The sequence below is a fragment of the Zootoca vivipara genome, chromosome 1 (genome assembly GCF_965207765.1).
Source record: "Zootoca vivipara chromosome 1, rZooViv2.hap1.1, whole genome shotgun sequence".
NCBI classification, from domain to species: domain Eukaryota; kingdom Metazoa; phylum Chordata; class Lepidosauria; order Squamata; family Lacertidae; genus Zootoca; species Zootoca vivipara.
Genome location: NC_142582.1, coordinates 50558816 through 50585636, shown reverse-complemented (window position 1 = coordinate 50585636; position 26821 = coordinate 50558816). Strand labels below are relative to the sequence as shown.

The following is a 26821-nucleotide window of genomic DNA, read 5'->3' as shown; positions in this document are numbered from 1 at the left end:
TTGGATGTTTATATGTTGGCATCTTATGTAGGCATGGGCAATCGGGGCAGAAATTCAAAGTATCGAGGAGGAAAAGCAAATGCTGTGGGGATAAATTCAGACAAAGCAGCAAGTGGCTTAAGTGTCATGGATATTGGGGACAGGCAACTATTTCAGCAAAGGGATCCCTGGGCCAAAGCACCATTGTTCCTCTCCCCCTCAGCCCCTGGATACTCAGTGTTCCCATTGCTGCATCTGTTACGGTAGTTCAGGGATAGAAAACCTGTGACCCTCTCAATGTTACTGGATTACAACCCCCGTCATCCCTTGCTGGCTGGGGCTGAGGGATTCTGGGAGTCCAGCATCTGGGGAGCCTCATAATAATTCCTATGTATCCTGTTGAGTAAATGAGGCATCTGGCCAAATCTGACCACCCCGGTCAGTAACTGGACTCTTGACCAAAGGCTATAAAACTGTAAAACTTCGTTTCAAGTGTCTGACTCTCATCTTAAGCAGCATGCAATGTTCTCGAAATAGCTATGCCGCTAAAGCATAAAGTGCTCTCGATGCACACAAGCTGACCACCTGTTGTTATGTCCTGTTGTTGTGTTATTGGTTGGAAATTCCCTAACAAAACAAAACTGGCTGACTACAAAGAGATCTAAATTCAGAGGTATATGCAAAGCGATGTATAGCTGCGCTTGAGTAGGTAACTGTCAGCTAGTTAGATACAATAATAGTTATTCAGCACCCCCTGGGGGAGCAAAACAGCAATGCAGCTTAAAACTAAGAAGGCAGCTGATTGGTTAAAGGGATACTGCAGAGGGTCGGGTAAGGGGCAGACCTTTACTGTATGAAATTGTATTTAATACTCTGTACATGCAGATGGTTTTTGTGCAAGTAGAGAAGCTTTATTCTCGCTGCACCTTATTGCTTTTGTCTGACAGAAACAATAAAATTGTTCTTAGAACTTTGAAACTTTGCTGCCTGAAGTTTTTTCATCTGGTCTATGTCTGGAGTCCTAAAACACTGTATAACATAAGAGCAAGCAACAAGTATGAACAAATAAAATTTGGGTTCCTGACCCTTCCTTTATTGTACTCTCAAACACTCACTCCTTGCGGTGCCCAGCACTTATCCGCACTCACAGGTTGTCGTTAAAGAGCTTGCACCAGCATTGGGAGCATCGCGGGCAGGAAGATGGGGCATTTGGGTCAAAAATTTCCCCTTGGCTAGTTAAATATGGAGGCCAAGTCTTTCCATTATGAGTTGGAGCATCAATATGTGGAAGAAGCAAGCTCTTCCTTGGATTTAATTGGTTTATTCTATTCCAGGCTTGGATATTTTCCCACTGGTTTCCTTGCATGGCCTGATTTGTTCCACGTGGTTTTCTTTTAGCCGGAAGTGGTGCTTGGCCAGCACCAGAGAACTCGGGGGCCCCACAGAAGAGAAACCTTGCTGCATTTTCTGCTGGACTAAGCCAAACGGTAGCTGGCACCTTCCATGTATAGGCAGGCACAGTGCTCTCAGTGGGCTGGGGGGCTGCTTTGTTACCTGCCCAAACACTGTTTTGGACCTGCACCTTGCTTTTCCCAGCATTCAGCTGCTTCTTCTGGACTGCCACGTTGTTCTTCACAGCATGCAACTCATTTTTCTGGACTTTCATCCTGCTCCTCTCATCATTCAGTACCCTCTTTTGGACATTCGCCTTGCTCTTCCCGGTGTGTGTCTTGTTTTCTCCAGCCTGCAGCTCACCCTTTTGGGAACGTATTGCTTTTCCATCTTTCAACTTTGGCGATATCAACTTATTCATCCTCCCTGACATCTCCTTACTTTTGATTGGTGAGGTTTTCCTCCTAGTGTTCCTCAGGTGTCCAATACGTGGCTCCTGTTTGTCGGATTGTTCCTTCTGCCCAGCACCCTGCTCTGTCCCATGATCAGGTTCACATCCTGGATGGGATCTATGTTTCTGTACTGAAGATTTCTCAGTTTGCATCTCATGCTTTCCAGGGGGGGCATCAGCTTCCCCATTCCGAAGCTTGTTCTTGGTGTTTGGCTCTGACTTCTCATGCCGTTGTTTCGTTTTCCCTATATGAAGCTTACTCTCACAATGCAGCTCAGTTTTTATCTTAGTAAACTTAGCCTTCCCCGTATGGGTCTCCCAATCTTCGCTCTGTTGCCTGGCCTTTTCTGCATAGGCCCCATTCTTCTCAGTTGGGGCTTTCCTCTTCCCATTGTTGCTCTCGCTATTCTCCACAAGAGCTTCTTTACCAGACTTGCTGCTCCTAGTGTGCAATGCGCTGTTCTCAGCAGGCAGGTTTTTATCCCTAGTCTGCAATCTCTTTCTCCCATCCTGGAGCTGCTTACCCTTCCCGACTGGAAAATCATTTTTCTCAGGAGGCAATTGGTTAAGCTTTGCCCGGTGTCTTTTGTGAGACTTTCTACGTGGATGCAAAGGAAGGGGCTTGTTAGGCTTCTGACTTTGATCATTGGACTCGGAATCTGACTCTGAATTTGATTCACTGGATTTGGAGCTTGACCTGCTACGTTCAGAACTGGACTCAGAACTGGATTCATTAGACTCATCAGAGTTCAAGGTGGAATAATGCTCTGAACCCGATGACTCATCATCAGACTCAAATGTTGAGTCATCATACTCAGAACAAGAACTCTTATCATTCTCCACACTCAACTCGTCATCCTGAGAACTTGGTTTGTCTGGTTTGGTGTGGTCTTTCTCATCTACCGTGTTACTCTTGTGTTCCTCATGGGCAGGCATCACACCTGCAATAAACCAAGTTTTTAAGTCTTGTGACAATTTTGCTCTGTTCACAGGACAAATCTAAGCCTGATTTCTATGTAGTGGAAACAGTTGTCTGTAGTCTGTAGTCTGTCAGACTGTAGTCCAGGCATTCCCAAACTTTGGCCCTCCAGATGTTTTGGACTACAATTCCCATCATCCCTGACCACTGGTCCTGTTAGCTAGGGATCATGGGAGTTGTAGGCCAAAACATCTGGAAGGCCGCAGTTTGGAGATGCCTGCTGTAGTCTGACAGTTAGGTTTTTCACCTTGGTTTCCTCTGCAACAACCGCCATGATAAAGGGGGGATAAGTCCCCTTTCTTATAAGCACACAGAAAATTTAATATTCAAGGATGAATCTTCAGGCGCATAACAAATACATTTCCTTCAGTTAGTAGAACTTAAGCATTTCAGAAAAGAAGATAAGTGAAATTAAAAGCATGTCACAATTTAATATATCAGAAAGATACTTATACCCAACTTCCTTTGAAAGAGATGCATTTTTCTAATCTTTCTCCATTATCAAAGAACAACAAGACTGCATTCCACAAAATATCTAACTTCTTGAAAGGATCTGATAATCATATGCCCAAAGTATATACAATGCAACTTCTGCAACAATGTTGATTAAACATAGCTTATTATCATCAAAGCAAAATAATTTTAGCAACATCTAATAGAACTACATCAAATACAGTTTCTTTCTTTTTTTAAGTGTATCTGGATGGAAGTTACATAGATATATTATAAAAACCTAACTTGTACAAAAATGTGTTTGGCTCACATCTGAGCATAATAAAAGTATAAGTTATAAAATAGCATTGCTGTGAACACAACTTGTTCAAATAATCTATACAGGTGGTTTGATTAAGTCAGGCTAATTCAATATTTTCTCCTAAAAGGAGACAAAAGCATTTCGTTGCAAGATAGGAAATGGGGAATAGTGATGTGCTACTTTGACACACAGGTCTGGGCTACCTTTGAAGGATGTTACAAAAACAGAAAGATGTATTTGATTTCCATTTTAACAACTTTAATTGTGATGCTTTGGGGCGAGGTAAATTACCGTATCTTATAGGGCTTGTTCTAGTGTTTCCGGAACCAATCAAAATGGATGCAAAAATGGGTTTTGAAGTGAGACTATTTGCCACAGTTTATTTAAAGGACAGTTCAGTTAGTGGCCTGGAATACTCAGCACTTCCATCTTACTTTAAGGCAAAAATCAGCAAAGCTCATGTGTGAACCACAGCATATTTCCTATAAGTCCCCAAGGGTCTTCAGATACCCCAGGGTATCTCTTAGAGACCACCTGGTGAGCCCATTATTCTGAAGTGGTCAGGGCTCTTAGCATCATTAGACCCAAGTTGTTCTCTGCTCATTCATAGATAGATGGATCATTGAATTAACATATATGACAATACAAGCAATAGAAGACAAGAAAGATTAAATAACAATGGATGACTGGTTCATCAATATATCATGGTGGTTAAATTTATTCTAACAGTTAACTTTTCCTATTAACCCCAATGGTTTTTGTAGTGGTGGGATCTTACCAACCTCTACTCTTCCTTCTCCTGTTTTCTAACTCACTACTGGGGCATTATGCTCTATAACTCCACCCACTTCTACCCCTTGTATCCTGCTCCTCTAAGGGAACCCTTTGACCCTTTCCTTCTCTGTTTCTATACTGCCTTTGCTTTCTCCACCTTCTCTGTCTTCCTCGTCTTCCTCCTCTCCCTTGCCTCCTACTTTAGCTCCTTCCTTCCGAGTTGCATCCATTATCCTCCTCTGCTAGCTTCCAGTCTCTCCTGCTTTCTCTTTAACCTGCTTCAGATGCACCATCAGTCGTGCCTTTATCCTCTGGCTGGTCAGGCATCCCTACAGCTTTAGTGATGCTACCTCATTCTGCCTGACTCACCTCCCACCCAGACTGTCAGGCTGCAGGGCAGGCAGAAGAGCTGCGGCAATGCTAGTTCTCAAAAGCAGTTTATACCCTTAATTGGAAAGCAAGTTTGGGCAAACACCTGCTTAAGCAACCTTCTGGCCAGCTAAGTAATTGGTTCTCCATGAAGGAGTTGAAATTTCAAGCATAAGGAGCTGACTGAGAAAGTGTGTTGTTAGCCAATGGGTTCTCCCCCCCCCTTTTTTTTTTAGACTTCAAACATGTTTGGAAACATTCAGTGCACATGTTTTAAAACTAAAAATAAATTCTAACTAATATATGCAGATATACCTGACACTGCTCATTAACATCTCCTAGTTGTTGATGCCTGCTTCACTCCAAATAGCACTTCCCATCTCTAATTGTTCAAATCCCAGAGGGAAAGGTTCTGGGGAGCAGCAACTACAAATGGCGCTGTGTGCGTCTGGCCTATTGTTGGATGGAGGACACTACTGGGAAGACAGCCAACAATAATTATGCAGGAGGGGGTGGAAACTGTTTATAAGATATGCCAGATACCAGCTTTTTAGCTCTTCTATAGGTCGAACCAGCACTTGAATTGTGGCTCCAAGGTTATAAAAAGTCAGGCAACACATTCTGCACAAGCTACAGCTTTGGAACAGTTGTCAAGGGAAGTTCCACGGAGTAGCTAAGCGCAAAAGGCTAAGCAGTGCAGGTTACTGAGAGCTGAAAAGCTATGAAAATTAAAAAGTACATGACATGCTTTGAAGTAGGTTATAAACCTGAAACAGAGTAGTGGGCAGGAATAAGGCACCCACAACTGAGCTAGCCAGCGAACACCCAGCATGTCAATACAGCACTTTCTGTCATGCATCAGATAATGATTTTGATTGTGCTCAATCTGATCTCTGTCTGCCAGGTCAACCAGAGGCAAACAGCATTCTTATATTAATTGTGTGGCCTCTGGCTGGCTGACCCAGGATTCAATGCAGGTCAGCTGAGCTGACAACCTCAGTGGGGTTAAGTCAAAGCTGGATCCAATTAGAAAGCTGTTTCACTCTTTCTCTTCCACTGCCTTGGGTCCCAAACACGTTACAAGGAACAAGTGGCTGTTGCTGATCTTGGTCTCCCTGGTAACTTGTAATTAAAGAAGAAGTGCCATTATCACACTCTTAATTTCTTCATCCCTGCAAGCAGCACCCATATTTAGCTAAATATTACCGGGGCAAGGTGGAAAGGCAGGTCACTGCTGCCACACATTACTCATCGCATGTTCTTTGGCCAGTGGTTGCAGCTCTGCGGATCAGGAAGAACTCCACAGAGAGACTCCTAATTGTGGCTTTCTCCATTTCCTCTCAGGCACGTGAGACTGAATTGTGAAATCACTCACCTTTTTCATTCTGTCTGTCCTGGAGGGAGCAATCCAGGTTATGCTTGTTTGCTGAAAGGCAGAAGATAGACCTGAAAGTTCTCCAGCCCTGCTGCAGCCAGCTGCAATCGCTTGATTCAGGATTTGGAAAACTACCACCCCTCTAGGCTCAAGGCATATATAAAACTGAAACTTATTGTATCCCCACCCCACCCCCAGTGACTAACCAGCTTTTTAAGAAGCTTACAGTTAGGGATAAACAAACCTGCCAGTTTCCGTTTCTCTCCCCTTTTTTAGTTTTTCCATCTTTAAATTCAATTCACCACATTCCTGCACCAGTTTGCATTTTTTTAAAAGTCTACGTGAAAATTCACCATCATTTCTTCTAATATCTGTATGCAATTCTGCCTAGCTTTTGCAAGGTATTTTCTCTTAACATGAATCATTTTTGTGTGTTGTTTTTGCTATATGCATTTTTACTTTCCTCTAATGTATACACAGGTGTTTGTTTTTTGTTTGTTTTAAGAACTGGATTGCAAAATTCAGGTAAGTGTGAATTTTGGAGAGCTGCATTTTGGCTTGCGTTTTGGTTTGGGAAGCATGAACAAGGTAGAGTCGCATTAAAATGCAAGCTGAAGCAAATTTATGCCCCTGTCCCTAGTTATAGTTAATTGCAGCAGCATAGGGAGCTATGAAAATGTGCAGAGATCCTGGCAGCTGTCTAAAGAAGAAGGCATATTGCAGGAGAGAAGCTCTAGGCACCTACTAATAGGACATGGACTGGTGGTGAAACTGCATGTTTCCCCATAGCTCCACTACTTCAGAAGAGCATCCCAAAGCAATTTCCCAAAAGGAAGATGGCAATGTTGAGGCACAAATGGGACATCAGCCTCCTGTGCATATAAACAAAGAAGGTGATGCCTCCAGGCTGTCAGGAGATGTGTGTAGACTGCTGTTCTTTATCTATTGGGTTTGGACCAGTCTGACATAAGGTGGGTCATAGCAATGGCATCACAACGTTTGCTTCAAAAGAAAAAGAAAAGTAGAAAGATAGGGGCCTGGGAGCAGGCAGAGAAAAAAGTGTGGGTATATATCTACTCTAAATATTGGTGCGATTTCTGTACTAGTTATAACTTGTTGTTTGCCTCTCCCCCTGCAAGCTTGGGGATTGCAGTTTGGCACAGGTGCTAAGAGAGATCTATCACCAGCTGGTTCCCACCCAGAACTGCATTTCCCCGGGTTCGGGAGAAGACGGTTAAGCCTGTAGACCAGGCATCCCCAAACTTTGGCCCTCCAGATGTTTTGGACTAGAATTCCCATCTTCCCCGACCACTGGTCCTGTTAGCTAGGGATCATGGGAGTTGTAGGCCAAAACATCTGGAGGGCCGCAGTTTGGGGATGCCTGCTGTAGACTTTTAAAGCATTGTCAATAGATCCAGAGAGAGAAGGAGAAGGGGAATATATATGTTAGAAAATAAAATAAATGTGGGTCCCATGCTGCAGGTTGGGGTTAAAGATGCTTTTCAGGTGGGAAAAGACTGACGTTTACTGGTGTGGATTTCTAACCAGGATTGCTTCAGTGCATAGCACAGGTTGAAAAGACTCTCTCCCTCACTCTCTTGCTGATCAGCAACTAGGATCAACTTGTGTTTCATTGGGAAACCAAGGCACCAGTGAAGTGAGAAGAGCAGAAGGGTCTAGGAGTCTGAGCCCTTACTGTTTGACAGCGCTTTGTAGGCTTCCATTATCTCCTTGGACTTCTCTTCAGCTTCCTTTTTGTTATCTGGGTTTTTATCAGGATGCCACTTCTTCAGTTTTGCTCTGTACCTGTTCAGTTAAAAGAAAGGATGTAAAGAATTAGGTTCCAGGAGGCCTGTTTATTTTTTGAGCAAGTCATCCTGATTTGTTTGCACAAAAATTGTGCAGAGGTTATACCACTCTGCCAAGTGGTGATTATCTCCCACTTCCCAGTGCTTTCCCCATCACTTTTTTTAAACAGCAAAATTCTACAAATAGAACCAGGTTTGTTGTACAAGAGTACTGTAGTGCTCCTTGCTACTTATCACCCTGTACCCCTTCCTCACAGGTGGGTTATGTAGGTGCTACCCTGTTTCCCCTATTTTAAGACGTAGCCATAAAATAAGCCCTAGCAGCGTTTTTAAGCATTCAAGGAATATAAGCCATACCCCGAAAATAAGACATAGTGATAGGCGCAGCAGCAATGCCGGCCGCGGAAGGAGGAGGAAAAAAATAAGACATCCCCTGAAAATAAGCCATAGTGTTGTTTTTTTGAGTAAAAATAAATATAACACTGTGTCTTATTTTCGAAGAAACACGGTATTTATTGCACAAAGGATGTAAGATGGCATCTACCTGACTGGGTGAGAAATATGTGCAAAACTCCTGACTCTCTGGAAACAGTCTGCTTGGGACCACCCGTTAATCACCTGGGCATATATATATATATATATATATATATATATATATATATATATATGAATATATTTCTGCAACTCAAAATCAAACACATTGCCAACCTTAAAGAAGGAAAAATGCTTACTTCATTGACTTCTGAAGGTATTAGAATTCAGTGCTTCCTCATTGCCCCAACATAACAAATCCCCATTCCTAGCCATTAAAAGTATATACAGTCGTACCTCGGGTTGCGAACAACTCGGGTTGCGAACAACTCGGGTTACGAACTGCGCACCCCCGGAAGTGTTTTCGCCGCGCGTGCGTGCGCACAAGCGTCGAGCGCGCTTTGCGCATGCGCAAAGCATGAAAATAGCTAAAATAGCGCTTTGCGCATGCGCGAAACGGTGGTTCGGGCCCTTTTCGGGTTACGAACTTTTCGGGTTACGAACTGCGACCCAGAACGGATCGCGTTCGTAACCCAAGGTACCACTGTATAAGTATACTTGTGTTCATAATAGGTGACTCAGGATTCAATGCTGGCTTCTCTTTTCAAAACAGCACATACTCTTTTGCTATCTCATCCACACAACCCATTCATTCATTCATCCATTCTCCCCCTCCTCTCTGTCCTATACACACAATGTAGCCTCCCCCTTCCCTAGCTGCATTTAGGCCTCACGAAACCTTCCTACTGGAGCCAACAGAAGGGTTTCTCCAGCCTAAATAAGTATGGCGCAAAGGCATTTTTTGCAAGGGGGAAGATTAACTTTCCCCTCCCTAGCTGTGACTCTGGCTTGAAAAGAAATCAATTAGGCTTGAAAACGAATCCTATTGGCTTCGGTAGGAAAGTCTCTTGAAGACTAAATGTGATGCTGGGGATGAGGAGGGAAGAATGGAGGCTGTGAGCTAGACAGGGCAGCCTCAAGGCTGGCGGTTCCTCGGGCGAAATGAATGCTCTGAAGGCTGACTTACGCCATTTTAATGTCGTGATGCGTTGCACCCTGGGGAATGCCCAGGACTTCATAATAGTCCTTGTCATCTTTTGTCTGTCCTGTTGAGAGACTTGGAGGGACACTGGGGTGTCTTGGCTGACCCATGCAGGGTAGAGACAGGGAGATGCCGTAAATACCTGGCCCTGCAGAATAGAAAGCAGAACTAGGCGGAAAGAGCGGCCTTACTGTCTTGACATTAGTTTATAAACTATAAAACTAGCTTGGATCTTGGATCAAAGCCAATTATTTTAATTGGTTTAAGTTTGTTTTTATGCATGTGTTTTTAATTAAGAATTATTTGCATCAGATCGGACTGTTATAGGATGTGTGATCTTTGCTGTTTATCATAGCTATGGTTTTAAACTGCCTTGTGCATAGGAATGTAAAAAAGCGGTATACAAGTAAAATTAAAAAGCCATTGATTTAAACCTCAGCTGGGTGCATCTGAGAATTAGTCTTTGCCTTTCAGGGCCACATGCATTTAGGGTGGGGACTTCTGTGCCTTTAATTGCCCTGCTCTCTCTTGAGTCCGGAAACCTTAAAGAGAAACCAGCAGGCCCTTTGCTTGGAAATTAAACAAAGGGTCTGCTGGTTTCTCTAAGGTTTCCAGACTCAAAAGAGAGCAGGGCAATTAAAGGCACAGAAGTCCTGTCCTCTATTGAGTCTGGCAACCCTACGTGCATTACTACAGGAAACACAGTAGAAACAGAGTATACATTTCAATCAGTATCATACCACTTCATAGCTACAATTTAGGAGTTCCCTGGGAAGAAGAATTGGTTGTAAAACCACTCTAGCAATTGAAGCTCTGTGAAGGGAATAGAGGTCTCTTAATTACTCTCAGCACCCTTAACAAACTACAGTTCCTAGGATTCTTTGGGAGAAGCCATAATGTTAAAGTGGTATATTAGTGCTGTAAATGTACGGTATGAGTGTGGCCTAAGAAATGACATAGTCCCTCAGAGGGTAAGTGCTGTGCTATAGTTTTCTTCACTGTCAAATTAGCCGCACATTTATAAGCAGCGAATATTTTATGCCACCAGAGCAAGCAACAAGATGCTTACACTTCACTGAACTGAAATGTTGCTTTAAAACAGAGTTCTCTAGCTGATACCCTCCAAATGCTGATGAGTTCTAACTCAGTGGTCAGGGATGGGAATACTGGAGTCCAGCAACGTCCGGCGAGCACTAGCTGGTGGAAGGCTGCTTTAAAATGACCCTTTGACATGATTAGGGCCCAAGCCTATGCCATACTTGTGGGATAACCAGCCTCATATAACCAACATACATAAGTCTAATTAATGCATGAAGGAGTTAAGACCATAGAGTATAGAGTAAGCTGTCCTGCCAAGTTTAGTTCACTGTGGGAGGGACTAGGTAATCAAGCCTTTGTTCCCCTTCAGTCTTTCTGAGAAGCTCAGCGAGTGAAAAGGCTAACTTGGTTGCTACAGCTTAGCTGCATAGCTCTCACAAGCCACTCTTTGAGCTCCTATACCAATAATTTAGGAACTTTCACCTCTGTAACTGACAAGTTTTAATGCCTGTGCAACTTTTTCCCGAATGCTGGATGGGAAAAGTACATGAACCAGATCTTTGAAGAATTTGTAAGTAAACCAATCTTAACTTACCAAACATGTGGTCTTTGGAAGTTTTGGAACTCACAAGGGCATATTTTAAAGGTCTGACAGGCTATACATCCACATTTCACTTTGCTGCATATTTTGTGATTTTAAATCTCTGCTGTGGTTCTCTCACCAAAGAGTATTTGCCCAAAACGTAGAGCTTGGCATCCAGAAATTCTCCTTTTATACCTATTTTTTCCCCTTGAACCAACAATAGTTAGCACATCAGTGACCCTGGCCTTATGTATCAAAGGCAATTGTTTTCAGGTGGCATAAAATGAGCTAGTCAACCCAAGATGAAGGCTTGGTGAGTAGTTCCACTAAGTATCTGAACAGCTGAAACCCAGACCCTACCTCACAGTCTCAAAGGATTTTTCCTGATGATTGACACATCCTTTGGTATCTTCATTTTCCATGTAGGCAGAGCCCTAGTCACTCAGAGCTGCTGCCCGGGGTAAGAAAAGAGGAGCTTGATTGTGATGTCAGGGGCTCTGCAACTTGCACTCATGATTTGTGGTTGGCTGGCAACAGGCAGTAGGAAGTATGGTATAAGCTCCAGGGCATCCTGACTCTTAGGCAGAACCTCATAAATACGCACCAGCTGTAACAGCCCAAATAGACATGCCACAGCCCATAAATGAAATGGTGTAGCCTCCACATTTAAGCCTGCAATAAATTTGTCAACAACTCAGGTGGCTATCTATCCATAGACCAATTCCAAGTAGCAAGATGCCATGGCAAAGATGGCGAGAAGCAGCGTTCATTGACTGATATTCATTTTGTAACCAATATAGTTATTCAGAAATGTGATGGGGCTTAACTTCAAGCATTTTCAAACATGAACTTCATTAAATTCCAAAACTCAAAGCAACCTGGCAGCTAATTCACTTGAGAGTTGCCTGCAGATGTCAAAAACCAACCACGGCAGACATCGATCAATTTGCAAAGGATTCTCCAGCTCAGACATCCCACTGAAAGTGCATACATGTGTTTGTGTTTTAAATCTGTTTAATAAATTCATGTTGTGAATATATTGTGTGTTTAATGAAATGTATTAAGTTTCTATTTAAATAGATATATTTAATTAAATTCATTAATAGTGCATATTAAGATAATATTAACTATATTGTGAACACTTTAATTTATGATATGGAAATTTAATTCACTGTGTGGCCCCCAAGTTGCGTGTCACTCTTGCAGCCCATTTGGTCTGAGAGGTTAGCATTAAATAGTCTTTTTTTAAAAAGGCAAGGCAAGGCAAAAGTAACCCATATAAAAATGCCTCAAACTACTTGGACACAGAGGTGGGGAGTGTGTCCCATGTAATCCATGTAACTGGTGCTGATAGGTACCTATTGCAGTTGTACAACAACCGTAAAACACAGTAGCGCTGCTGGTTGTAATGGAGTTGCTAAAGAGGAGGAGAATCATATTTCACGGTCACCTCCAACAGTGGTTTGAGAGAGCTTCATTAACATGCAACCCTGAAATTCCAGATGCCCTCAAACTGATGCCAAAGTTTTGTGCCGTTTTGTGCTGCGAACCCCACGTTTTGTGCCACGGCCCCCAAATAAGTAATTGACAAAGCAAAATGGGGTCACAAGTTGATGCCAAAAAATCCAACCTTGTCCAGTCGACTCCAAACCAGTACCAAAAACCGGGGGCCACAAGGACACCCCAAAACCCAATCACATCCTATTGACTCCAAACTGGTACCAAAGTGGTGTGCTGGGTTTTGTGCTGCAAACCCTGCTTTCTGTACAGCCCCCCAAACTGAACAACTGACACTCAGACAAGAGTGTTCCTAACAAACAAGCTATTTCAGCTCTGATACTAATCCATTTCCTTAAGATACAGGTGATCCTGCTAAACCAGGAATTCCAGAAGGGAGCCACAAGGACCAGACTCTGCCCCTCCAAATGCTGTTGAACTCCAACCTCAATCATCCTTGATTATGGATGGAAGGATCTGTCAAATTTCTTTCAGTTTCTCCTTTTTTCCAATCTTAAAGTTGGTTTTGCACATTTCTACAGCAATCTTCGTTTAACTTTTGAAAATCCTCATAAAAATTTCTCTCAATGAACACATTTATGTATGCAGTTTCTCCCAGTACAATGCATTTCTGCATGTTATTTTCCCTAATATATTCTTTTTTTATGCACACTTTTTATCTAATATGGTACTATATGCATTTTTGTAAACAATGTTTGGTGGGAGAAGTGTTGATTTTGATATGAGCAAATTTCAAAGGATGGTTGTGTTTTGGTTCTGATATTGTTTCAGAAAGTATATTTTTGATAAATTTGCCTTTAAATGAGAACTAAATCCAATTTCTTCCCATTCCTATACTTGACCCATGGGCTATGCTGGCTGGAGCTGTTGGAGTCCAACATCATATAGAGGCCCACAAGTTAGCCACTCTTTCTCTACACATTTTTGTGGACCATAGTAAACACCCTCTACAGAGACCAATGTCTCTTCATGTCCTGAATTATTGTTGTCTTTATTGCCATGGATAATGACTCTGGAAAACCCATAAAGTATCTGTAGGGTGCATGCTGCAATTGGCCAGACAGCATCAAAGCTGAAGAAAGTCAAGCAGCTAAAAACTGCCAGATAAAGGTTTGCTTGGAAAGTGACCTAGTGTGACCTCTTCTCAACATTGCCATTTAAAGAACTAGATCTGCGAATGAAGATGTATCACATCTCTGAGGCAGCCCCCACCACAAGGCTGTAGGCCCCAGAGCCAGAGAAATCTTGACCACACTGCATTCTTTTATCTTGAGGAACAAAAGTATCTCCTCCATGCCTGACCAGAAAAGAAAATGGAAATGAACATCACTGTTCCCAGCCTTTATTAAACAGCCCATTGCCCTTTGCTAACCTCCGTCCTAATGGATCCCATAATTTTCAGTTCTCACTATACTGGTAAGCAAGTAGACTTAGAGGACATGTTTCTGCCTGAGTCTTCTTCAACCATAGTGGAGTCAATTGGTGACTTGTGAGAGTGAAGCTATTCCCTTCGGCAAGGGACTGTTTCTTCTCTGCCTGAGGGGTTGCATTCACTACTTCATTGCCCCCCCCCTCTTCCTTCTGCCCATCCCTCCTTGTTGTCATGATATGTTTCTTGGCAGCCAGCCTCTCCCCACTCAGCAGCTGCCTAGCTCCACCCAGGATCCATTTTTGCACCTACTTCTTCTTATCAGTGTCTTCAGTGTATTTGTATCAGGCACATGTGGCAACAAGTTCCTCCCGACTTGCCACCAATATATGGGATTTAATTCATGTGCATCGTGCTGCTAGAACTCAGGGATATGGGATTCATCGTCATCCTCAGTCTGGAACTCATCATGAGACTCGCTGTCTGTGTCTTCTGCCGGGGACATATTTCCTGCTCTGTAGCCTTTATTCCTTTGGTTGGGGAACAGGCGCCTGATGGTGCGCACCTCATAGATGGGTTCAGAATCAGAGTCATCATGGTAGCTGAACTGAGGTGCGGACCTGTATCTGTTGGGCCCTCCAGCTTCTCTAATGGATGCTCTCTCAATGGGCACACCTGCAAGAAAGGGCGAGACAGGTTAGACCAGAGCTTTTCAACCTTTTTGAGTCCACGGCTCTCTTAAACAACTACATTGAGTGTTCCCCAGCCGTCTCTCCTGTCCTGTCCTCTGGGCAGCTGTGCTCTGGGCAGGGGGGGGGGTGGCCCGCCCTGGGTGCCATGCAGGGGTGACATTGTGGCCGCCCCTGCCCCCTGAGATGCTTGCCACTCGCCGCACACACCCAGTCCTGCGCACCGCAAACCACGCACGCCCCGGGACGCGGCCCACTTGCCGTGCACCCCCCCAGCATGTGGCACACACCCCGCGGGTGGTGCACCACGTCCCCCTGGGACACGTGCCATGCCCCCTGGGACGCACGTCAGCCATGCCCCTGGATGTACGCTGCTCCTGCAAATACTCCGCAGGCAGGTAGCTTCGCCACTGCCCAGGGCTGCTGCAATAAACAGCTGTGAAAGCCTTTGGCAGGCAGAGATGTGAGAGAGCATCATAGGAAGAAAGGAAGGAAAGAGGGACAGAGGCCAGTGTTGCCTGCAGCACCCCTGACCATCATCCAAGACACCCCAGGGTGCCACGGCACACTGGTTGAAAACCACTGGGTTAGATATATCAGCACCAAACAAAGTCAGTAGGATCGGACATCGCATCCGTGAAACTGCAAGACTGTCTTGTCTGTGTCTCTCCACATAGCTTAAACCTGCTTTCCATAACATGCTGGCTGTGAGCACTGGGGCACCCACAGGACATCTAACCCACACAGGACCTAAGGCTTTCTTAAAAAGTCCGTTCTCTACTTCTGAACCTTACCATTAACAATAACAGATTTAAGCTCTCCATCCTCTTCAACTTCTACTCGCTCCTGTCCATCCTCAACAATCCTGGGAAGGAGAGAAATGCTGAATAAGTTACTCTGCCAGCAGAGGAGAAAACCAAACTCCTTCTGGGTTAATCAAATCCAATTGGCCTCCCATACCAGGGATGAGAAATGGGTACCCTCCAGATGATGCTGAACTACAACTCCCACCACCAGCAACAACCATTGGCCATGTTGGCTGGGGCTGATGAGGATGGAGTCTAACAGCATCTGGAGGGCCACTGATTCTCCATCCCTGCCCTATAAGCTGACAACTGGTTGTAGGAAGAAGTGAACCTTGGTGGGAGAGTCAGCTGCTTTCACATCTAAGAAAGGTTTGTGTGACTAAAAACCTGGCTACATATGTGATGTTACTTTTCCCAGGTGCGGCCTAGAAAATGCCAATAAATGCTGTTATCATTTATAAGTGTAATTTATAAGTTTATACTATATTTTATGTACCTTTTTAATTATTATTTTATATTAAAATTAATTTCAATGTATGTAACACTGCTCTAAAATAAAAATATTTGAATGTATGGTTAAATGGGTTGTACAAGAATTATGTATTAAAGTGAAACAGGTACATTGTTTTTTGTGTTTGTATGTCTCTCTCTCACACACACACCATAAACATCCTGTCTTCAAGAGCAGAAATCAAATCTGAACCTGGGTAGTTAATTAATATTTATATCATTCCCTCTCAAAAGTTGTTAAATATATCTCTCACTCCAAAAACCAGCAGTTGCATAGTATTTAAAAAAAAACAAAAATGCACATAATTAATATGGCAGCCCTGTTTAGGGAGGCTTTTAATGTTAATAGATTATTTTATTTCATTTTTCTGTTGTAAGCCGCCCAGAGTGGCTGGGGAAACCCAGCCAGATGGGCGGGGTATAAATAATAAATTATTATTATTATTATTATTATTATTATTATTATTATTATTATTGTAAAGGTAAAGGTCCATTAGGTCCAGTCGTGACCGACTCTGGGGTTGCGGCACTCATCTCGCTCTGTTGGCCGAGGGAGCCGGCGTACAGCTTCCAGGTAATGTGGCCAGCATGACAAAGCCACTTCAAGCAAACCAGAGCAGCACACGGAAATGCCGTTTACCTTCCCGCCGGAGTGGTACTGGTACCTATTTATCTACTTGCACTTTGACGTGCCTTCGAACTGCTAGGTTGGCAGGGGCAGGGACCAAGCAACGGGAGCTCACCCCGTCGTGGGGATTCGAACCGCCGACCTTCTGATTGGCAAGTCCTAGGCTCTGTGGTTTAACCCACAGCGCCACCCGTGTCCCTAATTAATATGGTCATGGTGGTCAAAAGGAAGAATTACAACAGTGAAATGTCAGATTTGAATTCTGCACTCTCCCAATTCACAGGCTAGGTTTATACAGCCCGTAAGTCTGTGGCGAGTGGTGGCTCCAGGTTCTGGTGACCCCTTGGGTGAGGGGGGCTCACTGAGGATCCCTCAGTGAGCCCCCCTCCTCACCAAGTCACTGTTGCCCACTTAGTTCTCTCCCTCTGGGCCCACCCTGATCATTTGTCCACAGCAGGGTTTCTAAAACTTGGTTCTCCAGTTGTTTTTTAACTACAACGCCCATCATCTCTAATTAGCAGGAACAGTGGTCAAGGCTTATGGGGAATTATAGTCTAAAAGTACCTAGAGACCCAAGTTTGGGAAACCATGATGAAGAGGAAGCTGCTGTTCCATCTCCTTCCTCCTGTCACAGCATACTTGTAGAGCAGGGGTGTCAAACTCAAATTCATCGGGGGCCGCATCAGCAGTTTGGTCTCCCTCAAAGGGCCAGTTGTATCTGTAGGACTATGTGTCCACTCTTTATTATCATAAATTATTGTCACTGCATTCAATTATTACTGTTTTTTGTAATAATGTAAGTAATAACTAGCAGAAACATAGTCAGAATAATGGCAAGTAGATATTCAAATGTACAATTATTGTACAATTTATTGAAAAATGATTTTTGGTAACTGCACTGGGTGGTGGAGGCTCGCTAGGGTTTCATGCAGGACCTTTGCAGAGCTACTAGTACCTGGAGATGCTGGGGTCCTTCTGCATGCAGGACAGATGTTCTGCCAGTGAGCCACCACCCTTCACCAAAGGGACTGGCTGAGGTTGACTCACTGGAGCTGCTCTCCTGGTTCCAGGGTTTAAGGGCCAGAAGTATAAAGCAGCATCCTATGTTTCTGATGAGAGGGAGGGGAGGGGAGGGAGGGAGGGAGGAAGGGAGGGAGGGAGGGAGGGAGGGAGGGAGGGAGGGAGGGAGGGAGGGAGGGAGGAAGGAAGGAAGGAAGGAAGGAAGGAAGGAAGGAAGGAAGGAAGGAAGGAAGGAAGGAAGGAAGGAAGGAAGGAAGGAAAGAGGGAGTGGGAGGGAGAGAGGAAGCAAGGAAAGAGGGGAGAGAAAGAAGAGTAGGAAATAAGGAAGGGAATAAAGAAGGAAAGAAAAAGAAAGAGGGAGAGAAGACGGAAAGGGAGAAAGATGGAAGGAAGTAGAGGGAAAGAAAGAATAAGAATGAGGGAGAGGAAGAAAGTTGGGAAGGACGGAAGGACGGAAGGACGGAAGGAAGGAAGAAAGAAAGAAAGAAAGAAAGAAAGAAAGAAAGAAAGAAAGAAAGAAAGAAAGAAAAGAGGGAGCAGGAGGGAGAGAGGAAGGAAAGAGGTGAGAGAAAGAAGAGTAGGAAAGAAGGAATAAAGAAGGAAAGAAAAAGAAAGAGGGAGAGAAGACAGAGATAAAGAAGGAAGGAAGGAGAGGGAAAGAAAGAATAAGAACAAGAGAGAAGAAGGAAGAAAGGGAAGGGGAGGGTCGCCGCCTTGATTCAGCGCCAGAAAAGAGCGTGAAGGGACCCAGGGGCAAAAAGCATTTCCCCGGCCCCAGCTGTTTGTCGGCGCTTTGTTGGCGCGGCGCTTCAGCAGCAAGGTCCCACTGCTGGGTCCCGCTGGCTGGGGCGCTCGGGGGGCCACATGACGAGGTCTGGCGGGCCGGATTTGGCCCCCGGGCCTTGTGTTTGACACCCGTGTTGTAGAGGGTTTAGTGAACAGGCCACAATAGCAAGGAAGAGGAGCAAGCCTCAGTGGCTCCAGAGACTGGGCAATGGGCCCCCAGAAGAGATGTGGGCCTTGGTGGTAGCCCAATGATACCCTACCCTGACACCTGCCCTTGCTATGGCTTGCCCCTTCTCCTCCTCCTGCCACAACCCACAATAGATCTTCTTGTTCTCTTCCCTGAGTGCCAATGCTTGCCAGCATTTTATTTGTCCTATTCAAGTACCTTCAAGAACAGACTGACACACGGATACATGCCAAGTTGCTGTTCAAGGCACAGGAACAGTTCTATCGAGGAAACTGGTCACCCTAAGGAAGCCACCCTCACCTTTTGGTTGTGATCTGCTTGCCGTTGACGAAATCAGTTGAGGAGGAGTAGAAGCAGAACCCATTTCCTCCACCAGCACATGCACCAAATGGCATTCCATCTCCTGAAAAACAAGATGGCAACATCAGGCCTCAGGTACTTGGGATGAGAGCCAAGAGATACGCAGGTGGGAACGCAGTATTGTCTACTGACCACCAGCAGCTCTCCATCTACTTTGGTGGAGTTTTCTACCAGCATGCCAGGAGCTCCTTTGGAGCAGGGGAATAAGCATCATCCCAAATAGAAAGGACCTCTCTGCTGGTAGATCAGCACTTACACTACTTCAGTGGACCTTCAGCTCTCCTGGGCCTGGCATTTGGAGTAGTTTTCCCATCAGGCAGTTTGAGACAGCTTGGGAAACATCCAGGAGAGAAAAAGCCATAGAAAGGGTGAACCTTCCATCCTGGTAAACTGCATAGGGGCAAGACCCACTGGTGTTGCTGAGGCCACTAGGCCAAGTGTATGTTCATTTCCTTGAATAAAGAGTCAAATTCACTGAAAACAGACACCTGATTACTGTATTTTAGTGCTGACCTGCCTCTGTCTCCAGCCTTGACAGCTGGTTACTTGGAGTGAGATTGATATTTTGCCTGGTTCTACCATTGGCCACCTCATGAGAAGAGAAGACTCCCTGGAAAAGACCCTGATGTTGGGAAAGATTGAGGGCACTAGGAGAAGGGGACGACAGAGGACGAGATGGTTGGACAGTGTTCTGGAAGCTACGAACATGAGTTTGACCAAACTGCGGGAGGCAGTGGAAGACAGGAGTGCCTGGCGTGCTCTGGTCCATGGGGTCACGAAGAGTCGGACACGACTAAACGACTAAACAACAACAACCATGTGTGTCTTGGCTCTCTTTCTTGAGTCACCTGAAACTATTTCTCCAGAAACACCTCTTATATAGCACCCCTTCTTTCCTTTGGCAGGTTGTAGGCCAGAGAGATTATGTGAGTTGACAGGCAGGGAATTAGACCAATTGACTTTTAGGTACCTTCCAGTCCTCTTGAGAGGAATCACCACTTACCAAAGAAAGGGTCCCGTCCTCCAAAGAAGTCCCTGAAGACATCATGGGCACTGCGGAAGTGGAACATATAATCAGGGCTCACGTTGGTCCTAGCTGATGCCCCAGGTCTACCTGAAAATAGTTAAAAGGAAAGATATGTCAAAGCCAGGTACGCTGGATATTTGATGAGATGATGGACCTGGAAGTTGTCAAAATAGTAATTCCTTCCCCCATAGCTAGGTGCCCTGGAACCAGAATGGAAAAACCCAGAAGGATGAAGATTGTTATAGGGCACGCATCTCCAAACTGTGGCCCTCCAGATGTTTTGGCCTACAACTCCCATGATCCCTAGCTAACAGGACCAGTGGTCAGGGAAGATGGGAATTGTAGTCCAAAACATCTGAAGGGCCAAAGTTTGGGGATGCCTGTTATAGGGCATTGCTGTATACAACCCGCTTTGAACCTCAGCAGATGAGCTCGCCATGAGCAAGTACAGTCAGGACAGTTTAATTTAATGTTGGAGTGGGGAACTTTTGTCCCTTCATATGTTGCTGAACTACAACTCCCCTAATCCTTGACCATATTTGCTAGGGGCGATGGTATCTGGAGTCTAACCAAGGGCTACAGGTTACCCATCCCTGATTTATATAATAATAATAATAATAATAATAATAATAATAATAATAATAATAATAATAATAATTTATACCCCGCCCTCCCCAGTCAAAAACCAGGCTCAGGGCGGCTCACACCAACAAAACCACAATAAAACATAAAAACAATTAATTAAAATACAGTATTAAAATTTAAAATGCAGTCTCATTTCAAGTAGTCCATAAATCCAGGCCATGGTATCTGGAGTCTAACCAAGGGCTACAGGTTACCCATCCCTGATTTATATAATAATAATAATAATAATAATAATAATAATAATAATAATAATAATAATTTATACCCCGCCCTCCCCAGTCAAAAACCGGGCTCAGGGCGGCTCACACCAACAAAACCACAATAAAACATAAAAACAATTAATTAAAATACAGATTAAAATACAGTATTAAAATTTAAAATGCAGCCTCATTTCAAGTAGTCCATAAATCCAGGCCATGAGGGAGGAAAACACAGGAGTCAGGCTAAGTCCAACCCAAAGGCCAGGCGGAACAGCTCTGTCTTGCAGGCCCTGCGGAAAGATGACAAATCCTGCAGGGCCCTGGTCTCCTGGGAAAGAGCGTTCCACCAAGTTGGGGCCAATACTGAAAAGGCCCTGGCTCTAGTAGAGGCCAATCTAGCCATCTTATGGCTGGGGATCTCCAAAGTATTGTTGTTTGTGGACCTTAAGGTCCTCCGCGGGGCATACCAGGAGAGGCGGTCCCGTAGGTACAAGGGTCCCAAGCCGCATAGGGCTTTAAAGGTCAAAACCAGCACCTTAAACCTGATCCTGTACTCCACCGGGAGCCAGTGCAGCTGGTAAAGCACTGGATGAATGTGATCCCACGGCCGGGACCCCGTAAGGAGCCTCGCCGCGGCATTCTGCACCTGCTGGAGTTTCTGGGTCAGTTTTAAGGGCAGCCCCGCGTAGAGCGAGTTACAATAATCAAGCCTGGAGGTGACCGTCGCATGGATCACTGTGGCCAGATCAGGGCGAGAGAGGTAAGGGACCAACTGCTTAATACGGCGGAGATGGAAAAATGCCACCTTTGCTGTGGATGCAACCTGCGCCTCCTTGGAAAGGGAGGCGTCGAAGGTTACACCCAAACTCTTGACAGAAGGCGCTGGCACTAATTGAGTCATCTTATCATCTGTGACGAAGAAGATTTTTCCTGGACTGTCTGTCACTTACCTCTTCCCAGTAGCCCATCCTTACCCCAGCGGTCATAGATGTCACGTTTGTTCTCTGAAAAGGAGAAAGAATAAGAAGTCAACCAACCCGCCATCCAATCTCAGAGACAGTGGTTTCTAACAGCAATCTGGCATGCCATGCTGGATCTTGAATAACAGGCGCATCACCTGGAAGCAGAAACCACTGTAGGCGCATATAGGCTGTCAGCATTTCACAGGAGGGATTCAAGCACATACAAGAACTTTAGGTTTGTGTGATTAAAAAAGATGAAAGGGCTCCATCACTCTACCAGCACAACAAATCCACTTGAGAAAAACCCGGACTTTTTGCAGTTAGGAGAGAGATGGGGAATTGCATTGAAAAGTATGAGATGAACGAAGGAGGAATGGACAGGTGTATCAAATGATGCATGGGCAGAATTGCCATATAACTGTCCCATAAACAAATTGGAACAAATGCTCAATAAAGACCAGACATAGTCTAACCACAGTGTAAGCTTTGTGCAAGCAAATCTGGATGGATGCTCAATAAATAGTCCATTTGGAGGAGCCCTGCTTCTGCCAGTGTTCTTCCAACGATAGCATGTAGTTTGAAACTTGAAAATGCATCTTTGCCACAAAATGACCAGGACAGATTAACCATTGTTAAAATCGTGTTTATGGAAGACAATCTTACTCGGCTACGAGTGATTACCAAAGAAGAAAGAAAGAAGAAAGAATACTTACTGTCTGAAAGTACTTGATAGGCTTCTGAAATCTCCTTGAATCTCTGTTCTGCAAATTGCTTGTTTTCTGTGTTTTTATCTGGGTGCCACTTTAGAGCTTTCTTCCTGTATCTTTATGGTTCCCCAGAAAACACAATGGATGATAAAAGTCAGTATCCCTGTGACCATTTCTACTACTACAGATTTGTGTATGGTTAGCCGTATTTTTCCTGACACCAGGGCAAGGAAGGGAGCAGACTCCTCCTGTCCCTAGTCTCCATTTCTTCCAGAAGCAAAAAAGACTTCAGCTTTCCCTCAGCAAGCTTCTCATTACTTCATGGCATGCACTATGGCCATCCAAACCATACCGGTCTATCTCAGCTTATGTGAGGGCGTGTTCTATGAAACTCCTGTATAGATGGCACCACACACCAGGGCGAATTGCCCACATGAAATTACAATCTTCTCAGAATTGTTGTGGGAAAAGAGACACCTTTTCGCACCTATGCTAAGACTTCCTACAGGTACTGTAGGTAGGTCATCAAGAAATGACCAAAAAAGTCAGCTATCCCATTCCAACGTCACAACAGATTCTGTGGGACTATCAGCTGAAAGAGTTCAACTCTCAGGAACTTTTGACACGGATCTTGGTGGCTGCCAGAACTTAAAGGTGGCATTTTTTCATCTCCGCCAAGCTAAGCAGTTGGCTCCTTACCTCTCTCACCCTGACCTAGCCACTGTAATACACGCGATAGTCACCTCCAGGTTTGATTATTGTAACTCACTCTACGTGGGGCTGCCCTTGAGACTGACCCAGAAACTCCAGCGGGTGCAGAATGCCGGGGTAAGACTCCTTACGGGGTCCTCGCCGCGGGATCACATTCACCCTGTGCTATACCAGCTGCACTGGCTCCCGGTGGAGTACAGGATCAGGTATAAGGTGCTGGTTTTAACCTTTAAAGCCCTATACGACCAAGGACGCTCATACCTATAGGACCACCTCTCCTGGTATGTCCCACGGAGGGCCTTATGGTCTTCAAATAAAAACATCTTGGAGATCCCGGGCCACAGGGAGGTTAGGCTGGCCTCGACCAGAGCCAGGGCTTTTTCGGCCATGGTCCCGAGACTAGGGCCCTGCGGGACTTGACATCTTTCCGCAGGGCCTCCAAGACCGAGCTGTTCCGCCAGGCCTTTGGCCAAGGCAAAGTCTGACCCACTCTCTCCTTCTGTAATCCTCACAGAACTCTAACCCAATGGTTCCTATTAATTTGATTCTGAATTGATTTTAGAATGGATTTTAATTGACTGTGTGATTTTATGTACACTGTGCTATTTTTACTTGTTGTTAGCCACTCTGAGCCCGGCTTTGGCTGGGAAGGGCGGGATACAAAAAATATTATTATTATTATTATTATTATTATTATTTGCCTCCCAAATGGAAAACCTTAAGGGTCTTGTATTAGCTGGAAAAAACCCCTCATAAATTACATGTTGGCAAATGCTTGGAGGATCCTGAAAATTTATATGCTGTTTGGTGGAGTTTTATTATATATACAACAAATACAGACACACTAAAAATAAAATAAAATAAAACCTGCTGTCAGGGAGTTGTTGCGGCTACTCCCGAGTAAAGTCCGTTTTGTCTGTGCATACTATTTACAGTGCAGAGATAGCAGAAAACATGACCTCCTAGTCACTCTCAGAACCCAGGAATGGCGCCCGTCGGCTTCAGGGTGACCATAATAATCTGGGCACCCCGAAACACCACCCCTTCACCCTGTGTTTGGGCATGTGCCTCAATTTGGGGGCCAGAAGGAGCGGTGCCCCTTCTTCCCCTGGCCAGTTGGGGCAGTGCCTGGCCTCCTACATCTCCCTGAGCCGTCCCTCCTCCACTTGTTGGTCAGAGTGGTGTAGGGGCTCTGATGCCTCGCTGAGCCTTCCCACCTCCATTCCACTTCCCCCTGACCCGCTGCTAGCGCTGTCACTGGGCGAAGTGCTGGTCAGGATGATGGGGGGAGGCTCCCTGTAGGGAGTCTCCCTGACACCTGCCCTCAGCAAGCCTCTCCCATAAGAGGAGTCAGGGAACCAGCCCAAAAATCAGACAGTGAGGCAACCCGGGCTGGCTCTAGGGGTAGGCTGGGTGGCGCGGTGCGCCAGGGCACTGGGCCAGCAGGGTGGGCGACGTGTGGCAAAGCTGCGTGGAAGCCGTGCTGTGCGCTCCCACCAGGGCGGGGGCACCGGAGCGATCTCCGCACCACGGCGCCAGGGCGCCCGACATGCTTGAGACGGCCCTGGAGGCAACCTAATAATATAGCGGTCTAGCAGTAGATTCTGTAGTACAAGGGTAGCAAAATGTGACTATTCTGTGGTATTATTCTTTCTTGTGGTAATATACAGTATTAAGAAGCGTGGCTTCCAAATGCATCATAGCTGCCAAGTTTTCCCTTTTCTCGCGAGGAAGCCTATTCAGCATAATGGAAAATCCCTTTAAAAAAGGGATAACTTGGCAGCTATGATGTTTGGGCTAAGGAATTCAGCAGAGTGAAGCAGCTGCTTCATGTAGAAAATGCTGGCTGGGGTGGGATGAAGAGTGGTGGCAAGGTTTTGGAGGACTGAGGTGCGCCAGGAACTGAATCCTTGCATAAGGTTTTAGCCCTGACATTGGAATAGGTTCTGAGACTAAACCCTAGTGAGCCTTGTATCAAATTTTCATGGTGAGAGATAGAACCAGGGTACTAGTGCTATCGCCTAATTAAAGGAACTCTCAGCAGATTCAGGTGAGGTATGTGAACATTGCAGTAGGCATCCTTTTTAAGAAAATCCCAGAACAATGGGATTTGCTCAGTAAAGGATTTGCAATACAGAAAGGGGAATCTTTCTTTTGTTGAGGTTGAAATTTAGTGTGGTGCTGTTGTTTTAAGTTGTGTTTTTTTAAAAAAATATATTCTTTTTTTGAAAAAACTGCTGCTTGATTTAGCAGGGCATGCTTTTCATCGATCATTTTTGTTGTTGCTGCTGTTGATCTGATCTAGCTGATTAATCAGTTACAGTAAATGTTGCAGCCTCCCCTAGACTGTGCCTAAACAGATGCCTGATCTCTAGAATAAAAAAATAACCGGCACCTATCGTGCTAGAGCCCAACTATCTCTTCCTTCCTTGACACCAAAAGTATAGCAAGAGGTGAAAGGTCCCTCCAGACCCCATATTGGCCGAGAGGCTGGGAGGGCAACGTCTCTCTTAAGAGCATGGAAGATGGTAATGGGGTGGACATGGGGAAGAGGCACTTACGCTTTCTTAATGTCATCCAAGGAAGCATTCTGGGGGAGACCCAGAGCTTCATAGTACTCGACCATGGTGAATTGATGTTTCCAGCAGAACCAATGAGCAGGTTGTAAACACAGAAAAAGCAGCCAGGTGTTGTCTCTGGGTGTCAACCAATGTCTGTGGGTTCTCAACTGAGGTTAGAGGTGGTCATGGCCGTCCACCAGGCTGGGTAACCCGATGCGGAGTAGCAAAAGGCAGTGGTGTGGACAGTTGACCCTACAGCACATGGAAGAGAACTTATACCAGCGGGGTGTACATTAGCATCTCCCAAATCACAAAGAAAAGGCAGTTGTGGAAGAAGGAGAGCTACATACTTTTATACATTTTTGTCATTTTCCTAGACTCATATAACGCCAAACTGCCTTTATATAAGCTGAAGATAGTAGCAAAACTACAAGCATTAGGGTTCTTAGCTGTTCAACTCTAGTTTGTCTCTCCCCCCCCCTTAGTTTGTGCTATCTTGGTATCCTTACCTCCATAGACTTAAATGTGTCGTAAAATGCCAGTAGCTATGCAGGGAAGGGCCACAGCTCAGTGGTAGAGCCTGTGCTTTTCACGTGGAAAGTTCAATCCCAGGCATCTCCAAGTAGGCCTGAGAATGTCCGCTCTCTGGAACCCTGCCGTGTTGCTGCCAGTCAGTGTATGCAACAGGGAGCTAGATGGACTATTGGTCTGACTCAGTATAAGGCAGTTTTCTATGATCCCAGAGGTTTTGCTCCTGTGTGAAAGCTGGTTGATCTATTCCCGTTAGTGTAACTATCACCCATTTCAGAAAATTTCATTGCCATGAACTATAAGCGGCTGATCTACTGTGAAAAGTTTAATCTGGAGCAGGGAGGGGGGAACCTGGAGCCCTTTAGATGCTGAACTCCAGGGCGCTCAGCTGTCGCCAGCATGGTCAAACAGGGATGGTGGGAGTTGGAGTCATACAATATCTGAAGTGCCACACAGGTTCTCCACCCCAGTTCTAGAATTTAGAGATGTATGTGTGGTTCTAACTGGTACAACTCACTTTGAAAGCTGA

General features: G+C 45.0%; 2 protein-coding genes across 2 annotated transcripts; both read right to left on the bottom strand.

Annotated features, from left to right (window-relative positions):
- Positions 1–1086: 1086 nt before the first annotated feature.
- LOC118082318 (uncharacterized) lies at positions 1087–9564 on the bottom strand. The gene is made up of 4 exons (XM_088656498.1): positions 9440–9564; positions 7770–7879; positions 6074–6124; positions 1087–2763 (listed from the first exon to the last, which is right to left on the bottom strand). Exons 1-4 carry the CDS (start codon positions 9562–9564, stop codon positions 1124–1126), a joined length of 1926 nt encoding a protein of 641 aa, XP_088512624.1. The 3' UTR covers positions 1087–1123.
- Positions 9565–14035: 4471 nt separating this feature from the next.
- LOC148687554 (dnaJ homolog subfamily B member 6-like) lies at positions 14036–25826 on the bottom strand. The gene is made up of 7 exons (XM_088663194.1): positions 25762–25826; positions 22496–22605; positions 21771–21824; positions 19952–20062; positions 18889–18991; positions 15446–15516; positions 14036–14637 (listed from the first exon to the last, which is right to left on the bottom strand). Exons 1-7 carry the CDS (start codon positions 25824–25826, stop codon positions 14381–14383), a joined length of 771 nt encoding a protein of 256 aa, XP_088519320.1. The 3' UTR covers positions 14036–14380.
- Positions 25827–26821: the final 995 nt, after the last annotated feature.